The 18,521-nt window shown below is 32.9% G+C and overlaps 8 protein-coding genes across 8 annotated transcripts; 5 read left to right on the top strand and 3 right to left on the bottom strand.

Annotated features, from left to right (window-relative positions):
• Positions 1 to 91: 91 nt before the first annotated feature.
• On the bottom strand, positions 92 to 960 carry BX664DRAFT_341833 (uncharacterized protein). The gene has a single exon (XM_051547058.1). The coding sequence runs from the start codon at positions 927 to 929 to the stop codon at positions 222 to 224; it is 708 nt and encodes a 235-aa protein (XP_051396652.1). The 5' UTR covers positions 930 to 960; the 3' UTR covers positions 92 to 221.
• Positions 961 to 1,627: 667 nt separating this feature from the next.
• On the top strand, positions 1,628 to 4,470 carry BX664DRAFT_286372 (uncharacterized protein). The gene is made up of 10 exons (XM_051541705.1): positions 1,628 to 1,776; positions 1,856 to 2,086; positions 2,151 to 2,200; positions 2,308 to 2,416; positions 2,475 to 2,824; positions 2,906 to 2,915; positions 3,003 to 3,126; positions 3,178 to 3,269; positions 3,352 to 3,382; positions 3,451 to 4,470. The coding sequence occupies exons 1-10, from the start codon at positions 1,669 to 1,671 to the stop codon at positions 4,326 to 4,328; spliced, it is 1,983 nt and encodes a 660-aa protein (XP_051396651.1). The 5' UTR covers positions 1,628 to 1,668; the 3' UTR covers positions 4,329 to 4,470.
• On the bottom strand, positions 4,397 to 5,772 carry BX664DRAFT_341829 (PPP4R2-domain-containing protein). Its single transcript, XM_051547057.1, has 4 exons — positions 5,298 to 5,772; positions 5,122 to 5,222; positions 4,972 to 5,065; positions 4,397 to 4,886 (listed from the first exon to the last, which is right to left on the bottom strand). Exons 1-4 carry the CDS (start codon positions 5,715 to 5,717, stop codon positions 4,602 to 4,604), a joined length of 900 nt encoding a protein of 299 aa, XP_051396650.1. The 5' UTR covers positions 5,718 to 5,772; the 3' UTR covers positions 4,397 to 4,601.
• Positions 5,773 to 7,398: 1,626 nt separating this feature from the next.
• BX664DRAFT_341828 (uncharacterized protein) lies at positions 7,399 to 9,247 on the top strand. The gene is made up of 4 exons (XM_051547056.1): positions 7,399 to 7,712; positions 7,783 to 7,906; positions 7,976 to 8,448; positions 8,520 to 9,247. Exons 1-4 carry the CDS (start codon positions 7,474 to 7,476, stop codon positions 9,136 to 9,138), a joined length of 1,455 nt encoding a protein of 484 aa, XP_051396649.1. The 5' UTR covers positions 7,399 to 7,473; the 3' UTR covers positions 9,139 to 9,247.
• A 56-nt stretch (positions 9,248 to 9,303) lies between these two features.
• Positions 9,304 to 10,032, top strand: BX664DRAFT_388881 (uncharacterized protein). The gene is made up of 3 exons (XM_051549503.1): positions 9,304 to 9,483; positions 9,613 to 9,771; positions 9,831 to 10,032. The coding sequence occupies exons 1-3, from the start codon at positions 9,384 to 9,386 to the stop codon at positions 9,914 to 9,916; spliced, it is 345 nt and encodes a 114-aa protein (XP_051396648.1). The 5' UTR covers positions 9,304 to 9,383; the 3' UTR covers positions 9,917 to 10,032.
• A 443-nt stretch (positions 10,033 to 10,475) lies between these two features.
• On the bottom strand, positions 10,476 to 12,450 carry BX664DRAFT_317816 (ubiquitin carboxyl-terminal hydrolase; the record flags this gene model as incomplete). The annotated part of the gene is made up of 11 exons (XM_051542769.1): positions 10,476 to 10,583; positions 10,641 to 10,877; positions 10,931 to 11,120; positions 11,192 to 11,255; positions 11,307 to 11,422; positions 11,482 to 11,543; positions 11,644 to 11,661; positions 11,807 to 11,926; positions 12,074 to 12,185; positions 12,247 to 12,340; positions 12,402 to 12,450. 11 exons carry the CDS (start codon positions 12,448 to 12,450, stop codon positions 10,476 to 10,478), a joined length of 1,170 nt encoding a protein of 389 aa, XP_051396647.1.
• A 770-nt stretch (positions 12,451 to 13,220) lies between these two features.
• Positions 13,221 to 14,868, top strand: BX664DRAFT_303049 (kinase-like domain-containing protein; the record flags this gene model as incomplete). The annotated part of the gene is made up of 4 exons (XM_051542460.1): positions 13,221 to 13,497; positions 13,555 to 13,912; positions 14,001 to 14,116; positions 14,201 to 14,868. 4 exons carry the CDS (start codon positions 13,221 to 13,223, stop codon positions 14,569 to 14,571), a joined length of 1,122 nt encoding a protein of 373 aa, XP_051396646.1. The 3' UTR covers positions 14,572 to 14,868.
• A 938-nt stretch (positions 14,869 to 15,806) lies between these two features.
• On the top strand, positions 15,807 to 18,499 carry BX664DRAFT_286365 (aconitate hydratase). Its single transcript, XM_051541704.1, has 3 exons — positions 15,807 to 15,942; positions 16,033 to 16,190; positions 16,269 to 18,499. Exons 1-3 carry the CDS (start codon positions 15,907 to 15,909, stop codon positions 18,442 to 18,444), a joined length of 2,370 nt encoding a protein of 789 aa, XP_051396645.1. The 5' UTR covers positions 15,807 to 15,906; the 3' UTR covers positions 18,445 to 18,499.
• The last annotated feature ends 22 nt before the right edge of the window (positions 18,500 to 18,521 follow it).

The raw sequence follows: 18,521 nt of genomic DNA, 5'->3' as shown, positions 1-18,521 counted from the left end.
AAAGAAAAAAAAAAAAGAGAGAAAGGATGCCTTTTCCTCCCCCCTGGTGGACAAATATAGGATGATTTTCGAGTCACGACAAGTATATATAAAAAAAAAGTGAGGTTTTTTCATTTTATTGAAGGATGAATATGACAACAAATAAAAGAAACTAATCTAAGAGAAAAAAAAATCTACATGTACAAGAATATTTAAAATAAAACAATATAAAAGAATAATCCTTAAAGACGTCTAGCTTTCTTGGGTCGACAACCACCAAAGGCAACAGGAGTAGCATCAGTGATACGTCGAACATTCCAAGCAGCACCAGCAACCAAAGCCTTAAAAGCAGCATCACGACCAGGACCAAAACCTTTGAGGATGATATGAACATTGGAGATTTGTAAATTCTTGGCTTGCATTTTTTCCAATAGTTGAATAGCAGCTTGATGGGCAGCTTCATACCCACTTCGTTGAGCTTTTTTGAAACCAGCACTACCACCAGAAGTAGTTACCAAAGGAGAACCATTAGGTCGTGTCAAGGTAATAATGGTATTATTAAATGATGCATTGACATGAAGTTGATAAGGTGCATGGGTCATGGAAGATAAAGAGATGGATAAATAACTCATATCATAATTATTATCACCCACATTACTACCAAAAATTGATTGTTGTTGTTGTTGTTGTTGTTTGTTGGCGGATTCATTAAGAATACTAGTAATACCTTCTACTGCTGAAGTCTTGTTGGCTTTAGAGGCACTTCCATCTAAAACATGCAATAATCCATCAAACTGTGAGTCTTTGCTAGTTGATTCTTCGTCTTTTTCATTATTATTATTATTATTGGGTGGGATGTTGCTACTACTATCACTATTCCATCGTCGTTGACTAAGGAATCGAAGAGATCCTGGGGTCAATGTAGCAGCTCGTCTACAAACTGATAACATGGATATATATAGATATAAAAAAAAAAAAAACTAAAGGAAAAAGAGAGAGAGAGAGAGAGAAAAAAAAAATAAATAGCTTGGAAAAAGTCAGACAGCAATCCAACTCTTTTTTTTTTTTTGCTAAAAGAAAAAAAAAAAAAATGCTGTCAGTTCACCTTAACCCCATGTGCCTCTAAGCCTCCGAACCATTTTCAGGTCAGGTGCCTTTTATGGAAAGTGCTTTCCCCGTACACTCTCTTTCTCTCTCATGGTCCAAGCTGCCTACAGAAAGAACAATAAACTACATAGTGTTCGGACTTTATGAATGATAGTTTTTTTTTTTTCTATTCAAATGAAACAAAAAAAGAACCTACTTCTTTATATGAATTCCAGCTTTTTATGAAATATGTCATATAATATAATTTATGTATTTCCTGTTTATAAAAAAAGAAGATATATCTATATATTAACGTGATGAGAGATTATTTAAAAGTATCAAATTCAATATTCAAGATACATAGATGAACATTTTCTTCTTTTGTATTGTATTATTGAAAAAAAGAAAGGGATTGATGTCCATTTTTAGTGTTTCCTTTATTTTTCTTTCTAGTGTATCAAACACACACACACAGGGGCAACCTTTATTCCGGCTCCGCCAGGGTAAAAAAAAAAAGAATCGCCCTTGTTTTTGTTCATTTCTCAACTTTTTTTTTCCTTTCTTTTTTTTTCCCCTTCTTTCTTTATCAACCGAATATAAAACATGTCTACCAAACATCGTAGTAGGTTACCATCGGTAGCACCTTCCCGTGCTGATACTTCAGAATCAGCTAGTCTTGGTAGTCGACAACGTCAGTCAAAGAAGGATGAGGTAAGATTTCCCTTCAAAATAAATATTATCATTCTTTTTTTATATCCATAACTTTTCTTTTTTTTTTAAAAAATAAAAGGCGATACGACGAAAACTTGAACAAGAACTTTCCAAAAAGAAACAAAGCAATAGTCGAGGTATACGACATGGACGAAAAGTACCAGGAACAGTATCAGCTTTAAGACCTACTCAAGCTTTGACAGTCAAAGAACATTTATTGGTTATCGAAGCTTCTCAACTTATGGCAGCCAAAAGAGGAGACTGTGTTTTAGTGGTGGATGAAAATGATCATCTAAGTGGTATCTTTACAGTAAATAGAAAAAAAAAAAGAACTATTCCTCTATAGTATTTATTTTAACTTTTATATTGAATAGGCTAAAGATATTGCTTATAGAGTAGTTGCTGCTAATGGAATTGATCCTAGGTAACCAAAAAAAAAGAACAATACAGAGTTGGACGAGATCGGAAGAAATTCAATTCTCTTTTTTTTTTTTCTTTTGTTGTTGTTGTTGTACTTGATTGCCATTTTAGGACGACGACTGTGGCTGATATTATGACGAAAATGCCAATGTGTGTCACTGCTGATACAAGTGCAACTGATGCTTTAAACCTGATGGTATCTCGTGGTTTCCGTCATTTGGTAAAGAATAAATAAATAAATAAACTATCGTCAGGGGGTTTAACTTTATATATAATAGCCTGTTTGTAATGAAGAAGGAGATATCTTTGGATTATTGGATATCACCAAATGTTTATATGAAGCTTTAGATAAAATGGAACGCGCTTTTGGATCATCTCAAAAATTATATGATGCTTTACAAGGAGTGGAACGTGAATGGTCAAGTGGTCCTGTCCAATTGGTACAATATATGGAAGCTCTACGTGATCGAATGTCATGTCCTGATTTGAATTCTGTTATGGACGGCAATCCTCCTGCCGAAGTTAATGTCAAGACAAATGTCCGTGAAGTGGCTCGATTGATGAAAGAACATCATACTACCGCTGTTCTTGTTACTGATAGAGAAGGTTTAGCTGGGATTTTCACAACGTGAGTAAACAAAGAAAGAGGATTTATTGATATGATGTCTTATTCTCTCTCTTTCTTTTTTTTTCTCTTCTATGTTTCCAGAAAGGATATTGTAAGTATGGGTTTTCTAAGAGGAAAGGGGGAGGGGGAAGAAAGGAGCCAATCTCTACTTTTTTTTAGTGACTAATTATTTTTTTAGGTTCTTCGTGTGGTTGCCGCTGGTCTATCTCCTGACAATTGCTCTGTTGTTCGTGTCATGACACCTAACCCTGATTGTGCTGATCCTCAAACAACTATCATGGAAGCTTTACGTCGAATGAATGGTAAGTAATCAAACTATTGTTTAATATAGAAACTTATTTTTTTTTGTTTAGATGGACATTATTTGAATTTACCAGTTTTGGAAGAAGGATCTATTGTTGGTATGGTAGATGTATTGAAATTAACTTATGCTACTCTCGAACAGGTAATGATCATGTGATTTTCATAAGACCATGAATTGATTTCCTCCTTTTTTTTTTTTTTTTTTTTTTTTTTTTTTTTTACAGATTAATAGTATTCAAGGTAGTGATGGTGAAGGTAATTCATGCAAATTCTTATAGATTAAAAGTAGCTGACTTTTTTTTTTCTTTAAAATAAAAAATTAGGTCCTATGTGGTCACGATTTTGGGATAGTTTTGGAGAAAATGAACATACGGAAACGGAATCACAATTATCAGATTCTCTTTCAGCATCACACACAGCTTCTCAACAACATCATCATCGTCAATCACCTCATCAACCACGTGCGAAAAATGCGATTTCTCCAGATGCCAACATACAAGAATTCCCAGAAATCACGCCCAATGAATCAGCAAGTATGGTAGCTCATAATGATGACAATCAATCGGCCACTTCATCCCATCAAAAGGACCGTTCACGCTCCCAAAATAAAAAGACAGATGATCGTATTGCCTTCAAGTACAAATTACCCAACGGGCAAAGCCACCGATTCATGATCACGGAACCGACCTATCAACAAGTCCTCGACATGGTACGACCCAAATTGATTCAAGACCATCTAGCAGCGACAGGAGAAGAGGAAGATGATGGTAGTATGGACTGGTTGACGATTTCGTATGTGGATGATGAAGATGATCAAGTCTTGATGACCTCGGACTCGGATGTACGTGATGCATTACAACTTGCTCGGAAGGCTGGAAAGGATAGAATCATGTTATTTGTCGTCGATCGTTCCATCCCCAACACTATTGATATGCTTCACGGTTATGTTGTGGAACAAACGGTTAGCCCAAAGACACCTACCCCGATTGAACCTTTAGATGACAAAACCCAAGAAGAAACACATTCGGATGTGGATGAACAAATAATAACTGATTCTCCAAGGAAATCAAGACATCGAACACCTTCTGTGGAAATTGCTGGAATTCCTCAAGAATTGTTTTTACCTGCTGCCATCACTTTTTTGGGTGTTGCTATTCTTGGTGTATTTGCCTTTTCCAGAATGAAACCTCACTATCGTTAGTTACCCCCTCTTTTATTGTCCATATCCCTCATTTCATTCCATTATTATTATTTTTTTATTATTAGAATATCTACACACTTATTATATATATATCAAATACAAATCTATCAATAAAATATAATCAATATATATATATATATTCAAAAAAAAATGATATGTATAAAATTGTAAATGACTTGTAATAGAAGAAGATTATATATAAATATATACTAAAAAACAAAAAAACAAAAAGAAGAACTAAAATAAACTAGATATCATGGGGAACAAGGATGTCTAAGAAGAATCTGTCACTGTTGCTTCATCATCTTGAGTATCCATATCTACATCGTTTTTCTCCTCCGTGTTATTATCATGTAAGATGCCATTAGACTGGGATTGTTCATTGTCAATTGTATCCTTATCATCATCCTTTTGATCTTCGGTGGAAATGGGTGTATACGTCGGTAGAGTCACTTCATATCCTAAATGTAACATATGATCCAATTGTTCTGTTGATCCATTCGTGTGAGAAGGATCATCTTCTGAAAATGAATCCAAAGTAGATGCTACTGATAAAACCTTTATTTTTTTTAATAAGAAGAATAAAGGATGGAATTAATATATATATATATATTTCATTGCATTGATCAATTTTTAAGTTTACCTTTTCAATAGCATGAAGGTATTTGATAAAATATTCATAGTGTCGTGTAGGTTCTGAGATCAATTCGCATAATCGTTGAATAGTAAAAGGAATTCTATAAATAATAAAGAATTATATCAGAACTGGTCTTAATATAGATCTTTGACTTACCCAGAATGATGATCAATACAATGATATATATTTGTCTTGATACCATTAACAGCTGATAGTACGTCTGTATCAGAAATCCCTTGTTCAAAGGCTGTGCATTGCTAAAAAAAAAAAAAAAAAAAAAAAGGAGTTAGACTGTTGACAAATTAACATAATGTATAAATATTTTATATTACCTTTGAGAATGTGTCTTTGATAAGGGTCTTCAGATCTTGCCAAGACATGTCAACTATGTTGGTGTTAGCTATATGTAAGATGCGTTGATCGTATTCCAAATGGTCCAATTTATTGCCAATCTGAGATAAAAAGAATAAAGCAGGTGGAGAAGGTGTATCGCTTTGGTCATAATCATCTTCTTCATCCTCGTCATCTTGTATTTGATGATCCATAGCACGAAGATGATTATCCAGTGCTAAATCCAGTTCGGTATCAATATCATTAGTATCAATAGCACTACTAGGTTCATTCGTGTCCATATCGTCTTTTTTTTTATTCTTGTCTTGAGAAGAAGTATCTTTATCATTGTTAAGTGTTGAATCATCAGGATCAATAGGCATGGGTCCAATAATAGTTTCCATTATCGCATCCTTTGACATTGAAACTCAATGAATAATAATAAAAAAAAAAGTAAAAATGAATGAAAAAAAAAAATTCGTGTTTGATATTTCCCAAAAACGATAAAAGATCCAAAGTCCGTCAATTTCCTGAAAACCCTAAACCCTTTCTTAATAATTTATGCTCTTAATAATACATGATCTCTTACAAGTTAGCCTTTTATTTTATGAAATATGAATTCTATATGCTATTTTATGACATATAATGGTTGGATCATTGATGATTATTTGATAGCTTCAATGTGATTGGAGAAAAAAAACAATATAAAACAGACTTTTTTATTTTCTCCTTTCTATTATTTTTCTTTCTTCTACACAAAAAATAAAATCATTTGCTTTTTTTGGCTACTTCCTTGTTGATATCTTCTTCTTTCCGTTCACCTGGTCACACATTGATTCTTGTTTTCCCGTTTTCCTCGCTGTTCTTGGTCTTGCTTTCCCTCTGGTTGTTCGTCCTTGCGTCTCTCTCGTTCTTCCTTGTTGTTTGGATCTTCTTTTTTTTTTTTCTTTTTTTCGTAAGTGCACATATACAAATAATATTTAGTTGATACTAACCATTTCTTTTCAAGCACCGGAGTGGAGGAGCGGTAGATCCCTTTCCCTGAAATATCCAAGATCCCCTTTATGAAATCATCAACAAATTGTTTGAAAACATCTATGAGGATTTCAACTTGACAAAAAGATATTCCAAATACCAAGTCTTGACGAAAAAAAAAAAAAATTCAAGTGATAACCAAAAAAAAAAAATAACCTCATGAGTTGTTTAGATAATAGTTTTTACGAGACTATTATTGAAAAAGGAAAATAATGTGGAGAAATTCAACTTTTCTTTTTCTCATCACATTTATATTAGACCAGTATACCGATGTATCGACAAGATGGTATGATATGTTATGATAATAATATGGGATGAATGATACTGGATTGATGAATCATGCTTATGATAAAATGATGATGATGATATCTTTATAGTAAGCAAATGGTATAAAAGGTTAACAGAAAAGCTTAATTTCTCGGAACATGAAAAAAAAAATGGATACCATGTTGCAAGATATATGTTGAATGTTTTGTGTGACAATTGATATGATAACTTTTTTTTTTTAAAAAAAAAAAAAAAAAAAAAGAAAAAAAAAAGTAATATTTTTGTTATGTCGTTTTATTTATAATGTCAAATAAGATAATGAATCATCCTTTTAATTTTTCAGGAGATGAGGGGTATATGAGAAGATGGGAGGGAATATGATTGAATATAAGAAAGGAGTTGATTCGTTCGGGTTGCACTACGTTTAAGAGGAAAAAAAAAAAAATCAAGTGAATTAAGCAGCCACGCTAAAACCAATATGGGTAAATCTCTTTTTTTTTTATGATAATAATAATGAGGATGATATTATTATTCTTTTTTTTTTTGGGAAAAAGAATGAATGAATGAATGAATGTTGATAAATAATAATTTCTTAAAAGAAACATAAGGAGAAAATAATCAAAAACCTTAGCTCCTCTTTTCCCTAATATTTTTTTGTAAAGTGGATGCAAAAAAGAGATCTTCAACTGAAAAAAAAAAAAAGAGAATGCGGAGAATGAAATATATTTTTAGGTTATGTTGAACCTTTTCACTGTCTCGACCGATCTATTTTTTTTTCTTTCTTTTTCTTTTTCTTTTTTTTTTTTTTTCTCTTTGTTTTTTTTTATAACCTCATCTTTCTATACTTTATTGTGATAGTAGTTTGAATCTAAAAATATGGTGACTTCCATGTCTTCACAAAAAAGACATGTCATCCTTATTGGTACCTTTTTGATATTTTTATTAACCATCTCATATTACCAATACGCCACATCTTCAACTAATGATCAACCAAGTTTATATATACAACAACAAGATGATTTACCTATAGCTTCACCTATTATTTCTTTATCAACTTCTTCTTCTGATGATAATTCTATTATTCAACCTTGTGATAAAGGTGATATTCCTTGGTTGTAAGTTTATATAATACAACAATAAGGAAAAAAAAAGTCCGCTTATTTTTTTTTTTGTTTCTTTTTTTAGAGCTTCAGATCGACAATATTGGGATGGATGGAAAACCAAATCATTCTTTTTATTACCTGATGGTAATTTTACTTTGGATAATGTTATTATTGAACAAGAAAATGGATTATGTATTGTTGTTTTGGTAAAGTGATCATTTTATTTATTTATATGGAAATTCATTTTTTTTTATTTTATTTTTATTTTTATTTAGCTTGGACCTATACCAGCAGCATCTAAAATCAAAGTAGAATCTCATTATGCACCACCTGATAGTATCACCATGACGGCTATTGGAAAACATTATAGAATTCCTATTACTTTACATCAATATCCAAAACAAAGTAATGCTTATTATGCCAACGTTTATTTCCGTCACAGTGATTCTTATATCTTGAAAAGTACCACTGAATTTCGTTCTTATTTTTGGGAAACACCTATTCAACATAATTATCAACCTTTCAGTTTTGATTCCAGTAATATGGTCATTGTTACTCCTTCAGCTTATCCTTCTCTTCAACAACCTGCTTGTGAACCTAATCAACCTGTGGAAGGTAGTTGGCGAAATGATACAAATCAATTTCAATTTATTCCTGATCATTGTGAAATGAAATATACTCGTCAAGATGGATTACGTTGTTTACGTAGAAAAACGATTCATGTGTGGGCTGATGCTAATTTACGAAGGTAAAAATATAATATAATAATTAGTCTAACCTTTTTGAAAATGAAACTAATTTTTTTTTTTTTTATTTTAGAAATTTGAAAACTTTAGCCTCTCCTTATTGGTGTGATATAAACAACGATCCTGAAGCCACTTGTATTTGTAATGATGATCTAGAAGATCCTGATCATTTATTATATCCATGGGCAGCAGATCATAACATTCCATTAGCTTTGGGAGATAACAAGGTACATTATAATTCCATCAACAGCATCACCACTCAAGATTGGCGACAGGAAATGGCAATGCGAGTGAAAGATCAATTACCACCAGCTGATCTAGTGATTGTAGGTGTAGGTAATGATGATATTCCATTGAGTCGAATGAAACCAAGTCAATTTGCCAATGCATTATCTGATTTGCTTCATCATATGACCACCACTGTTTATCCTGACCAAATCATCATCCTACGCACACCTCAATTCTTTGGTACTGGACAACATTATTATACTTCTTGGAATGCTGGTCGAAGCCGGGCTTTTGCCAACGTAGTCCGTGATCTTGTTCATGAATATCCTCGTGTCAAATTATGGGATACACATCAATTAGGTTTGGAAGATAATACATGTCGTTATCAAGGCACAACTTATAGCAGACGCAATGTCGTGGATGTTGAAAATCAATTATTACTCAATCTCTTTTGTGGCGTGTAGATTCCTTTATATAGATTTTTTTCCTAGTTTATTATTATTATTATTATTTTTCATTCATTACCTATGTATACAATTGCATTTCTTTTTTTTTTTTATATTCCACATTTATTTCATTATTTCTCAATAAATATATTCTTATATATAAAGTCTGCGGTCGGAAGTTACCAAAAAGAATTCAAAAAAAAAAAAAAATCGGACCAGCCATTTTTTTTTCTTTCTCTTTATTCTTTCTTTTTCATATACAAATGCGTCCCATCAAACTGAAATCTAAACGAAAACAACTAGCAGAATTACAAGAAGATAGAGGTTTTACAGCTGAACAATTCACAACACCCGAAGTACAAAGTAAAGATAAACAAACTAAAATAATAATAATAATAATAATAATAATAATAATAATAATAATAATAATAATAATAATAATAATAATAATAATAATAAAAGATTATTAATGTGTTTTTTTTTTTTGTATAGTTCCTTGGAAAGCTATTGGACTTGCCACATTACTTTTCACCATTGGATCTATATTGATTACCATTGGTGTTTTGATTAAATTGGGTTTTATAGCCACAGAAGAATATCTAAGTCGAGCCATCCCACTTCTTGTACTTGGTTCTATCATGTTCATCCCTGGTAAGACCAGTCTATTCATTTCATATCTTTTTTGCTTACCTCTCTTTCTATGTCATTAGGTGCCTACCATCTTTACATTGCCTATTATGCCTATTACAAATACCCCGGTTATGAATTCTCCATGATTCCCGACTGGGATGATTAGTTTAGTTTTCATTTTGTATCTTTTTTTTTTTTCTGTAGCAAATGACGTTTTCTTTTTTTTACAACAATAAAAGGAAAAATAAAACCTATTTATATAATTTGATCAATAGAATCATGTGATGACTTTTTTGTTTTTCTAGAGGATAAAAAGTAATGTTACCGTATGATATCTTTATTATGCACTTCGATCATGAGTAAAAAAAAGTTTCAGATGTTAAAAACTGCTGGGATTGAAAGCGACGTTGCTTTGAGCAAACTGGGGAAAAACGGCAACCATCATCATGAAGAGGTAATTTTTTTTTTTATTTTCTTAATAAAGGTTAACTAATAAAAGAAAAAAAAAACATAAATCCAATAAAGAAATGAATGTACGATGAAAGAAAAAAAAAAAGTTAAATATATAAACGAGAGAAAAGAAGAAGAATGAAATTGACATATATTTATAAACATGTAAAAAATAAAAATAAAAAACTATGGATGCATACGGTAAAGGAATAGAGTAACAAATGAAGAAAGGTAATGATGATAATCTAAGGAAATAAAAAAAAAAGAGAAAGGTATCAAGAGGGAGGGGTAATAAGTGATTGTAAACGACCTTGAGTATGAAGAGCTTCCAAATAAGCAGTAATAAAGGGACCATAATCGTGTTGTCGTCGAAGATTATCACACTACTCACAAATTAAAAAGAAGAGTGAATACACTAAAAGGGATCATTTTTTCCTTACCTGATAATTATGATGTTTCTCATCTTCTTTGCCCAAACAATTATAAAGTCGTAAGATTTCATCTTGAGCTTGTAACCAAAGATCTCTCCATTCTTTCAATTGATCCTGATGACTATGTTGATCATACTGTTGATGATGTTGTTGTAATTGTAATTTTAATTGTTGATAATCATCATCTAATGTATTACTTGATAAAGTCATATGTGCCGCTACATCCATGCCTCGTCTATTTTGTGCCTATATATATATAAATTGAATAAAATTTTTTTTATGATATTTAAATACTTTACATCGGTCATTGCATGTTGATATTCCTCTTCCCATTGTTGAACATCCATCCTCCATTCTGGAAAGTGATGATTTAAATGTTGTTCCACTTGTTCCTTATAATATAGTTTTGCTTGTAATTTTCGTTGTAATACATTTCGTCGATCTTCAATGACAGACCACATGGAATAAGGTATATGTTGTTTTTGATATCTAAAAAAAAAAAAAATTAGAATCGAATTCACGTGTGTCTATCATTTTTTTTTTTTCAGGGTGGATCTTACCCTTCTGTTTTTCGTACCAATTCGAATTGAAGTTTATCTAACCAGTTTTGATCTGTACATGGACCTAAAAAAAAAGGTTGTGAATCAAATGAAGAACTATTTTTTGTTATTTTACCTAGACGTAAAGGACCTCTTTTGAAACCATCTAATTCCCACAAGTAACCTTCAAACGGAATATAGCTAACATAATGATAGACATGGCTACTAGTCGATTTCTTCTTAGGCCACAACCTTAAACAAAATATATCAAAATAAAGTTGTTGATCACTCCTTATTTTTTTTTTTGTTACCTAGCGACGTGGTTTTGAGATTCCCGCATGGCATCACTATTGCTAAGGCTTAGCCCCTTGACCTGCAAGTGTCAGTAGCAAAAATCAAAAAAAAAAAATAAGTATAATAATAATAATAAGAAAGTATTTGTGTTCAATCTATATCTATAATAACAACATCACATTACATAGAATACATATCTAATATATATAAATATATATATATATATATATATATATATACTAGATACATATCATAATAAGCATCGTACCCTTTCCTTTTTTTTTTAACCCCTGATCTACTTTTTCCCCCCTTGTTTTTTTTCTTTTCTTTTTTTGCCTTTACCAATGGAGAAAAATCTTTTGTAAATTGTTTGAATTCCACCAAAGTAGGACCAATATCAATGATATCACAATTAAGAAGAATACTTAGTAAGGCATGCATAGCATAGGCATTGTTTACCACCTAAAAAATAACAGAACGAATAATAATAATAATAATAAAAAAAGGTTAAAAAGGCGTCAGTATCGTGTTTGAAATTAAAGTTTATAATCATCTGCATAAAAAGATAAAAATCATCAAAAAGAATATAAAGACTCCAATAAGACTTACTTGATTTGCAAAATAAAGATGATCATTTGTTGTAAAATCATCTTTTGTTGAAATATAAGAAGATGGATGAGATGTTTTATGATACGTAAAGATCATCATTCCGTAGACCGGTCTAAATCAATAAATAAAAAAAAAAAGTTTAAAATATGATTATTTCTATTATAGTATATTACCGTTGATCACATAAAAAATCTCGATCTATTGATAAAACAGGTTCCACTTGAACGTTTTGGACACCCATATGCAAACATAGTTGTGAGAGTAACCCTAAAATCAAAATAATATTATTTTTTTGTTAATATTATTTTGTTAAACAATAACATTTTACCTGGACTAGGATCCACTTGTAACCACTCCAGATCATCTTCTTGTGTCATCGGTCAATGTAAGAAAAAAAAAAAAAAAAGAAAGAAAGAAAGAAAGAAAGAAAGAAAGAAAAGGAAAGTAAACAAAAAAAGAAAGAAAGAAAGAGAGAGCGAGCGAGAGGAAGATTGGGGGAAAAGATCAGGAATGGGGGGAGAGAGAGAAAGAAAAAAAACCAAAAAAAGAAAAAAGTTAAAAAAAAAGTCAAAAAAAAAATGAAAGTTATGAAAAATAAGGTATAAAAGAAAGAGTAGAAGAAAAAAAAAAAAGAGAAAAAAAAGGGGAGTTGAGTAAAGAAAAGGAAAAGAAAAGAAGAAAAAAAAAAAAAGGGATTCCAAAACAAAAAAAAAAGTGATGTTTGATGACGCACCAGAAAGTTGGTTATTTGTGATATAGATGATGTTGAGAATGATACTTTTTGATGACCTGAGATCATCTGCTTTATTGATGGGAACACGTGAATAAAGTGCAACAAAATATCATCCTCTTTATACTCCCCTTATTCAGTTAAAAAAGAACAAGTTTTCACCAGTCAAAAAAATGAAACTTGTAGTTAACCAATCATACTCATCCGAATAATCTTTTTTGCATGAGCTTCTTTTGTTTCTGCCTCCGATCATTTACTTAAAAAGAATCATTTTTTTTTGTTTTTGTTTGTTTCTTTTATATTTTTATTTTATTTTTCTATATGATTGAACAATCAGAAAATAGATCTTTAAATGATTCTTTTCAATTATTTAAAAAGAAAAATGTCAGTACATATCGACCTGTTACACCTGATCCAATGACTTGTCAAACTTCATCAATATATCATAAAAAGAAGGAAGATTCTTCTTCTTCTTCTTCTTCTGGACAACAATTCATTTTTAAGAAACCAATTTATAATCATCATTATCATCAAACTCATTATCATCATCATTTAGAACGTCATGATAGTTTCTTTCAAGATATGAAACAATTCTTTTTTAAATCTAAATCAAATCATTCAAAATCTACAACAAGTCATAGTTCTTTTGGAAATGAATTTAATAAAGATTTAGAATCTCGTTATGGTACTTGGGGTAAAGAAAAAAATTAATATATAATAATATAACTCACTGAATTAAAATTTTATTTAGGTACATTTGTGGGTAAAGGATCTGGAGGATCAGTTCGGATCATCCGAAGAGCAATAGATAATAAAGTATTTGCAGTCAAACAATTCCGAAAACGGAGACCACAGGAATCGGAGCGTGAATATGTCAAGAAAGTGACAGCTGAATTTTGTATTGGATCTACACTTCATCATGATAATATCATTGAAACATTGGATATCATTCAAGAAGATGATCGTTTTTATGAAATCATGGAATATGCTCCTTGTGATTTATTCTCGGTTGTCATGAAAACAAAATTAACTCCTTCTGAAATTGGTTGTTGTTGGCGACAATTATTGAATGGACTTGCTTATCTTCAAGACATGGGCATTGGTCATAGGTAAAAAAAAAAAAAAAAAAAAAAAAAAAAAAAAAAAAAATAAAGGATTTTTGTTTTAATATTCTCATACACACACTCTCTCTCTTAGGGATTTGAAATTGGATAATTTGGTGATGGATGAACATCATATTATCAAAATCATTGATTTTGGTACAGCAGTAGTTGTCCGATCTCCTTTTGAAAACAAAGAACGACTATGCTCTGGTAAATAATAATAATAATAAAATGCAATCCCTTTTTTTTATTATATATCTTTTCTTACTTTTCTATTTTTTTTTATTTTGATAGGCGTATGTGGATCGGATCCTTACATTGCACCAGAACAATATAGTCAACAAGAATACAATGCGTTTGCAGCGGATATATGGTCTTGTGGAATCATCTTTGTATGTATGGTGCTGCGACGATTTGCTTGGCGTATCCCACGACCTCGTCAAGATGATAATTATCGAATGTACTTAAAAGATCAGAACACCTTATTGGCTTATATTCCTCGATATGCACGATCCCTCATGGCGCATGTCTTGGACCCCAATCCCAATCAACGTTATTCCTTGTCTCATCTTTTGGCGGATCCTTGGGTCTCGTCTCTTGATGCCTGTACTACTTTAAAACCAAATGATCATCATCATCATCATCCTTTACCTTTACATCATTAAGAGAATCCAATTATAATTATAGATTATTATTTATATATCACCTATTTTGTTTTTACAAAATAAAAAGAATTTCTTTGAATGCATGATTATTATGATCGTTTGATCACAATCGTTAAGGGGTCATGAAAAAAAAAGTGGGGGCCATCGTCAAAAGAAAGAAAAGAAAGGTATGGAAGGGGTCATGAAAAAAAAAGAATAAGAAGGGCCATCAAATGGAAATAAAAAAAAATGTGGGGGGTCATGAAAAAAAGGGTTCGTCCTAACACAAGATCATGTCATCATCAATGTCTTTTTTTTTCCATCCTTGTCTTATTATGGAAATGATTTTTTTTTCTTTTTTGATCGTTTTAGTTCTTTTATTCCATTGAAAAAGAAAAGAAATAATAAATTCATCAAGATTTGTACATCATTTGTTTTTAATAAAGAATAAAAAGAAAGACAAATAATAATGATTAAAAAATAAAAAAAATAAAAGTAGTTCCTCCTTATTAGGTAGATGATTTGATAACAAAAAAAAAAATTTAAAGTTTTATCAGCATCATTATTATTTCATCATTCAGTAACCAACATTACTCCTTTAGGCGTCACTTTATTCCCAACACATGTGCCGGAGGATGAATTGTATTTCGGATGACATAGTTCTTCATTCTTCTTCCTTAACAAGCCGTTCCCTGATGATCATCATGACAATCAAGAAAGAAAATAAAAATAAAATAAAATAAAATAATATAAAAAGAAAAAAAAATAATATCAAATGAATTAGATCTTTTTTTTTTTAGGAAATTCAAAGTCTTTGCTTTTTTTTGTAAGGGTGTGGATAAACAATAAGCCCAAGGGGAGAAAGAGAGATCAGTCGGAGCCAAAATGGTTTTTCTCGGCCCTGACTATATGAATTGCATGGCCCCGTTACGCTGTACAAAAAAGAACCGATTTACTCTCCTACGTGTAAAAGGTGTGCCTTTGGGGAATAAGATAGACAGATTCAATGGGAAATAGTATGAATATATAAAAAGAAAGAAAGAAAAAGTAATAAATCATCATTTTTTATTGATTTTAGAATGATGATCCAATACCTCACTTTTTTCGTGATCTAAGGGATGTAAGTGGCTGGTGAAACAGCTGAACTCTTCACATGAATCGGAATTAAAAAACTTTTTTCTGTCTCTGAAATCACGTACAAATAACTCCCTAGAACTCTTTTTCCACTTGTTTTCTTTTTCTTTTTTCTTTTTTTTGTTTTTTTCTTTGTTACTTTTTTTTTTCTTCACCCCCCTCTCTTCTTCTTTTTTTTTTTCACAAAAGCTTTGCCCAGTCAGAGCCTTTTTTTTAAATATAATGTTGTCCTCATCTTCATTCATGAAGGCCGCCAAGGTAAAGTGATAAGGATAAAAGAAGAAAAAAAAGAGAGATATGACGTGTTTCTATATATTAATTCTTTTATATATATATATATATGATTAGGCTTTCGTTCCTGCTGTTCGCACTCACGTCCCTGCTCGTACTTATGCTCAAGTTAGTGGTAACTTTGCTGCTCAAAAGGTACCCATGTCCAATCTTGAACAAGACAAATTTATCAACTATCAACGTATTGAAGATAATTTGCAAATTGTTCGTAAGCGGTAAGTGTGATAATAAAAGAGAGAGAGAAAAAAAAAACGCGATAGATATTCATCTATTTGATTTTTTTTTTAATTTAGATTGAACCGTCCTTTGACTTTGTCTGAAAAGGTTGTTTATGGCCATTTGGATGATGCTGAAAACCAAGATATTGTTCGTGGTCAATCTTATCTCAAGTTACGTCCTGATCGAGTTGCTTGTCAAGATGCTACTGCTCAAATGGCCTTGTTACAATTCATGTCTGCTGGTCTTCCCAGTGTGGCTGTTCCTACTACTGTTCATTGTGATCACTTGATTGAAGCTCAAGTGGGTGGTGAAAAGGATTTGGCTCGTGCTATTGATATTAACAAGGAAGTATATGATTTCTTGGCCACTGCTACTGCCAAGTACAACATTGGTTTCTGGCGTCCTGGTTCTGGTATTATCCATCAAATCATCCTTGAAAACTATGCTTTCCCTGGTGGTCTTATGATTGGTACTGATTCTCACACTCCTAATGCTGGTGGTTTGGGTATGGTTGCCATTGGTGTTGGTGGTGCCGATGCTGTGGATGTGATGGCTGATATTCCTTGGGAACTCAAGTGTCCCAAGGTGATTGGTGTCAAGTTGAATGGCAAATTGAGTGGCTGGACTTCTCCTAAGGATGTTATTCTCAAGGTGGCTGGTATTTTGACTGTCAAGGGTGGTACTGGTGCCATTGTTGAATATCTCGGTGATGGTGTTGATTCTATCTCTTGTACTGGTATGGGTACTATCTGTAACATGGGTGCTGAAATCGGTGCTACTACCTCCATGTTCCCCTTCAACAACCGTATGGGTGATTATCTCCGTGCTACCAACCGTGCTGGTATTGCTCAATATGCTGAATCCTTCGCTCACAATCTCCGTGCTGATGAAAACGCCCAATACGATGAATTGATTGAAATCAACCTCGACACTCTTGAACCTCACATTAACGGTCCTTTCACTCCTGATTTGGCTACTCCTCTTTCCAAGTTCAAGGAAACCCTCAAGAAGAATGACTGGCCTCAAGAACTCAAGGTTGGTTTGATCGGTTCTTGCACCAACTCCTCTTATGAAGATATGGCTCGCTCTGCTTCTCTTGCTCAACAAGCTGCTGATCACGGTGTCAAGGCCAAGGCCAAGTTCACCATCACTCCTGGTTCCGAACAAATCCGTGCTACCATCCAACGTGACGGTATTATGGACACTCTTACTAACGCTGGTGGTGTCGTGCTTGCCAATGCTTGTGGTCCTTGTATTGGTCAATGGGATCGTCAAGATATCAAGAAGGGTGACAAGAACTCCATCATCACTTCTTACAACCGAAACTTCACTGGTCGTAACGATGCCAACCCTGCTACTCACGCTTTCGTTGCCTCTCCTGAAATCGTCACTGCTTTGACCATTGCTGGTGATATGACCTTCAACCCCATCACTGATTCTTTGACTGGTGCTGATGGTAAGCCTTACAAGCTCCAACCTCCTTCTGGTTTCGAATTGCCTCCCAAGGGTTATGATGCTGGTGAAAACACCTACCAAGCTCCTCCTACCGACCGTGCTAGTGTGTCTGTTGCTGTGGATCCCAAGTCCAACCGTCTCCAATTGTTGAAGCCTTTCGCCAAGTGGGATGGTAATGATATCACCAATGTGCCCATCTTGATCAAGGTCAAGGGTAAGTGTACCACTGATCACATCTCCATGGCCGGTCCCTGGCTCAAGTACCGTGGTCACTTGGATAACATCTCCAACAACATGTTGATTGGTGCCGTGAATGCTGAAAACGATGCTGTGAACAAGGTCAAGAACCAATACACTGGTGAATACAAGGGTGTGCCCGAAACTGCTCGTGATTACAAGGCTGAAGGTATCCGATGGGTTGTCGTGGGTGATGAAAACTATGGTGAAGGTTCTTCTCGTGAACACGCTGCTCTTGAACCCCGTTTCTTGAACGGTGCTGCCATCATTGTCAAGTCCTTTGCTCGTATCCATGAAACCAACTTGAAGAAGCAAGGTATGTTGCCTTTGACTTTCGCCAATCCTGCCGATTATGAAAAGATCGATCCCTCTGACAAGGTTGACATTGTTGGTTTGACTGATTTCCAAGAAGGCAAGCCCTTGACTCTCCGTCTCCACAAGACCTCTGGTGCTACTGAAGATATTACTCTTAACCATACTTTCAACGCTGGTCAAATCGAATGGTTCAAGGCTGGTTCTGCTTTGAACTTGATGCGTGAAAAGGCTGCTTCTGCTTAAAAAAAAAACACATTTTTTTTATTATTATTATTTATCATCATCCTTTTTTTTTTTTAGTTTATAGTTCTCATTAGATA

Source organism: Halteromyces radiatus (genome assembly GCF_025201355.1).
Source record: "Halteromyces radiatus strain CBS 162.75 chromosome Unknown BX664scaffold_9, whole genome shotgun sequence".
Classification (NCBI taxonomy): domain Eukaryota; kingdom Fungi; phylum Mucoromycota; class Mucoromycetes; order Mucorales; family Cunninghamellaceae; genus Halteromyces; species Halteromyces radiatus.
Note: the sequence above shows the minus strand (reverse complement) of the source record. Positions and strands in the feature narration are given on the sequence as shown.

Excerpts from the sequence above, each read along its gene's own strand:
- BX664DRAFT_341833 (XM_051547058.1), bottom strand. The coding sequence starts at position 929 with ATGTTATCAGTTTGTAGACGAGCTGCTACATTGACCCCAGGATCTCTT.
- BX664DRAFT_286372 (XM_051541705.1), top strand. The coding sequence starts at position 1,669 with ATGTCTACCAAACATCGTAGTAGGTTACCATCGGTAGCACCTTCCCGT. Across the intron at positions 2,201-2,307 it reads GCTAATGGAATTGATCCTAG|GACGACGACTGTGGCTGATA; the intron begins GTAACCAAAAAA and ends TTGCCATTTTAG. Across the intron at positions 3,383-3,450 it reads TCAAGGTAGTGATGGTGAAG|GTCCTATGTGGTCACGATTT; the intron begins GTAATTCATGCA and ends ATAAAAAATTAG.
- BX664DRAFT_341829 (XM_051547057.1), bottom strand. The coding sequence starts at position 5,717 with ATGTCAAAGGATGCGATAATGGAAACTATTATTGGACCCATGCCTATT. Across the intron at positions 5,223-5,297 it reads TCAAAGACACATTCTCAAAG|CAATGCACAGCCTTTGAACA; the intron begins GTAATATAAAAT and ends TTTTTTTTTTAG. Across the intron at positions 4,887-4,971 it reads ACCTTCATGCTATTGAAAAG|GTTTTATCAGTAGCATCTAC; the intron begins GTAAACTTAAAA and ends AAAAAAATAAAG.
- BX664DRAFT_341828 (XM_051547056.1), top strand. The coding sequence starts at position 7,474 with ATGGTGACTTCCATGTCTTCACAAAAAAGACATGTCATCCTTATTGGT. Across the intron at positions 7,907-7,975 it reads GATTATGTATTGTTGTTTTG|CTTGGACCTATACCAGCAGC; the intron begins GTAAAGTGATCA and ends ATTTTTATTTAG. Across the intron at positions 8,449-8,519 it reads GCTGATGCTAATTTACGAAG|AAATTTGAAAACTTTAGCCT; the intron begins GTAAAAATATAA and ends TTTTTATTTTAG.
- BX664DRAFT_388881 (XM_051549503.1), top strand. The coding sequence starts at position 9,384 with ATGCGTCCCATCAAACTGAAATCTAAACGAAAACAACTAGCAGAATTA. Across the intron at positions 9,484-9,612 it reads CACAACACCCGAAGTACAAA|TTCCTTGGAAAGCTATTGGA; the intron begins GTAAAGATAAAC and ends TTTTTTGTATAG. Across the intron at positions 9,772-9,830 it reads TTCTATCATGTTCATCCCTG|GTGCCTACCATCTTTACATT; the intron begins GTAAGACCAGTC and ends CTATGTCATTAG.
- BX664DRAFT_286365 (XM_051541704.1), top strand. The coding sequence starts at position 15,907 with ATGTTGTCCTCATCTTCATTCATGAAGGCCGCCAAG. Across the intron at positions 15,943-16,032 it reads CATTCATGAAGGCCGCCAAG|GCTTTCGTTCCTGCTGTTCG; the intron begins GTAAAGTGATAA and ends ATATATGATTAG. Across the intron at positions 16,191-16,268 it reads TTGCAAATTGTTCGTAAGCG|ATTGAACCGTCCTTTGACTT; the intron begins GTAAGTGTGATA and ends TTTTTAATTTAG.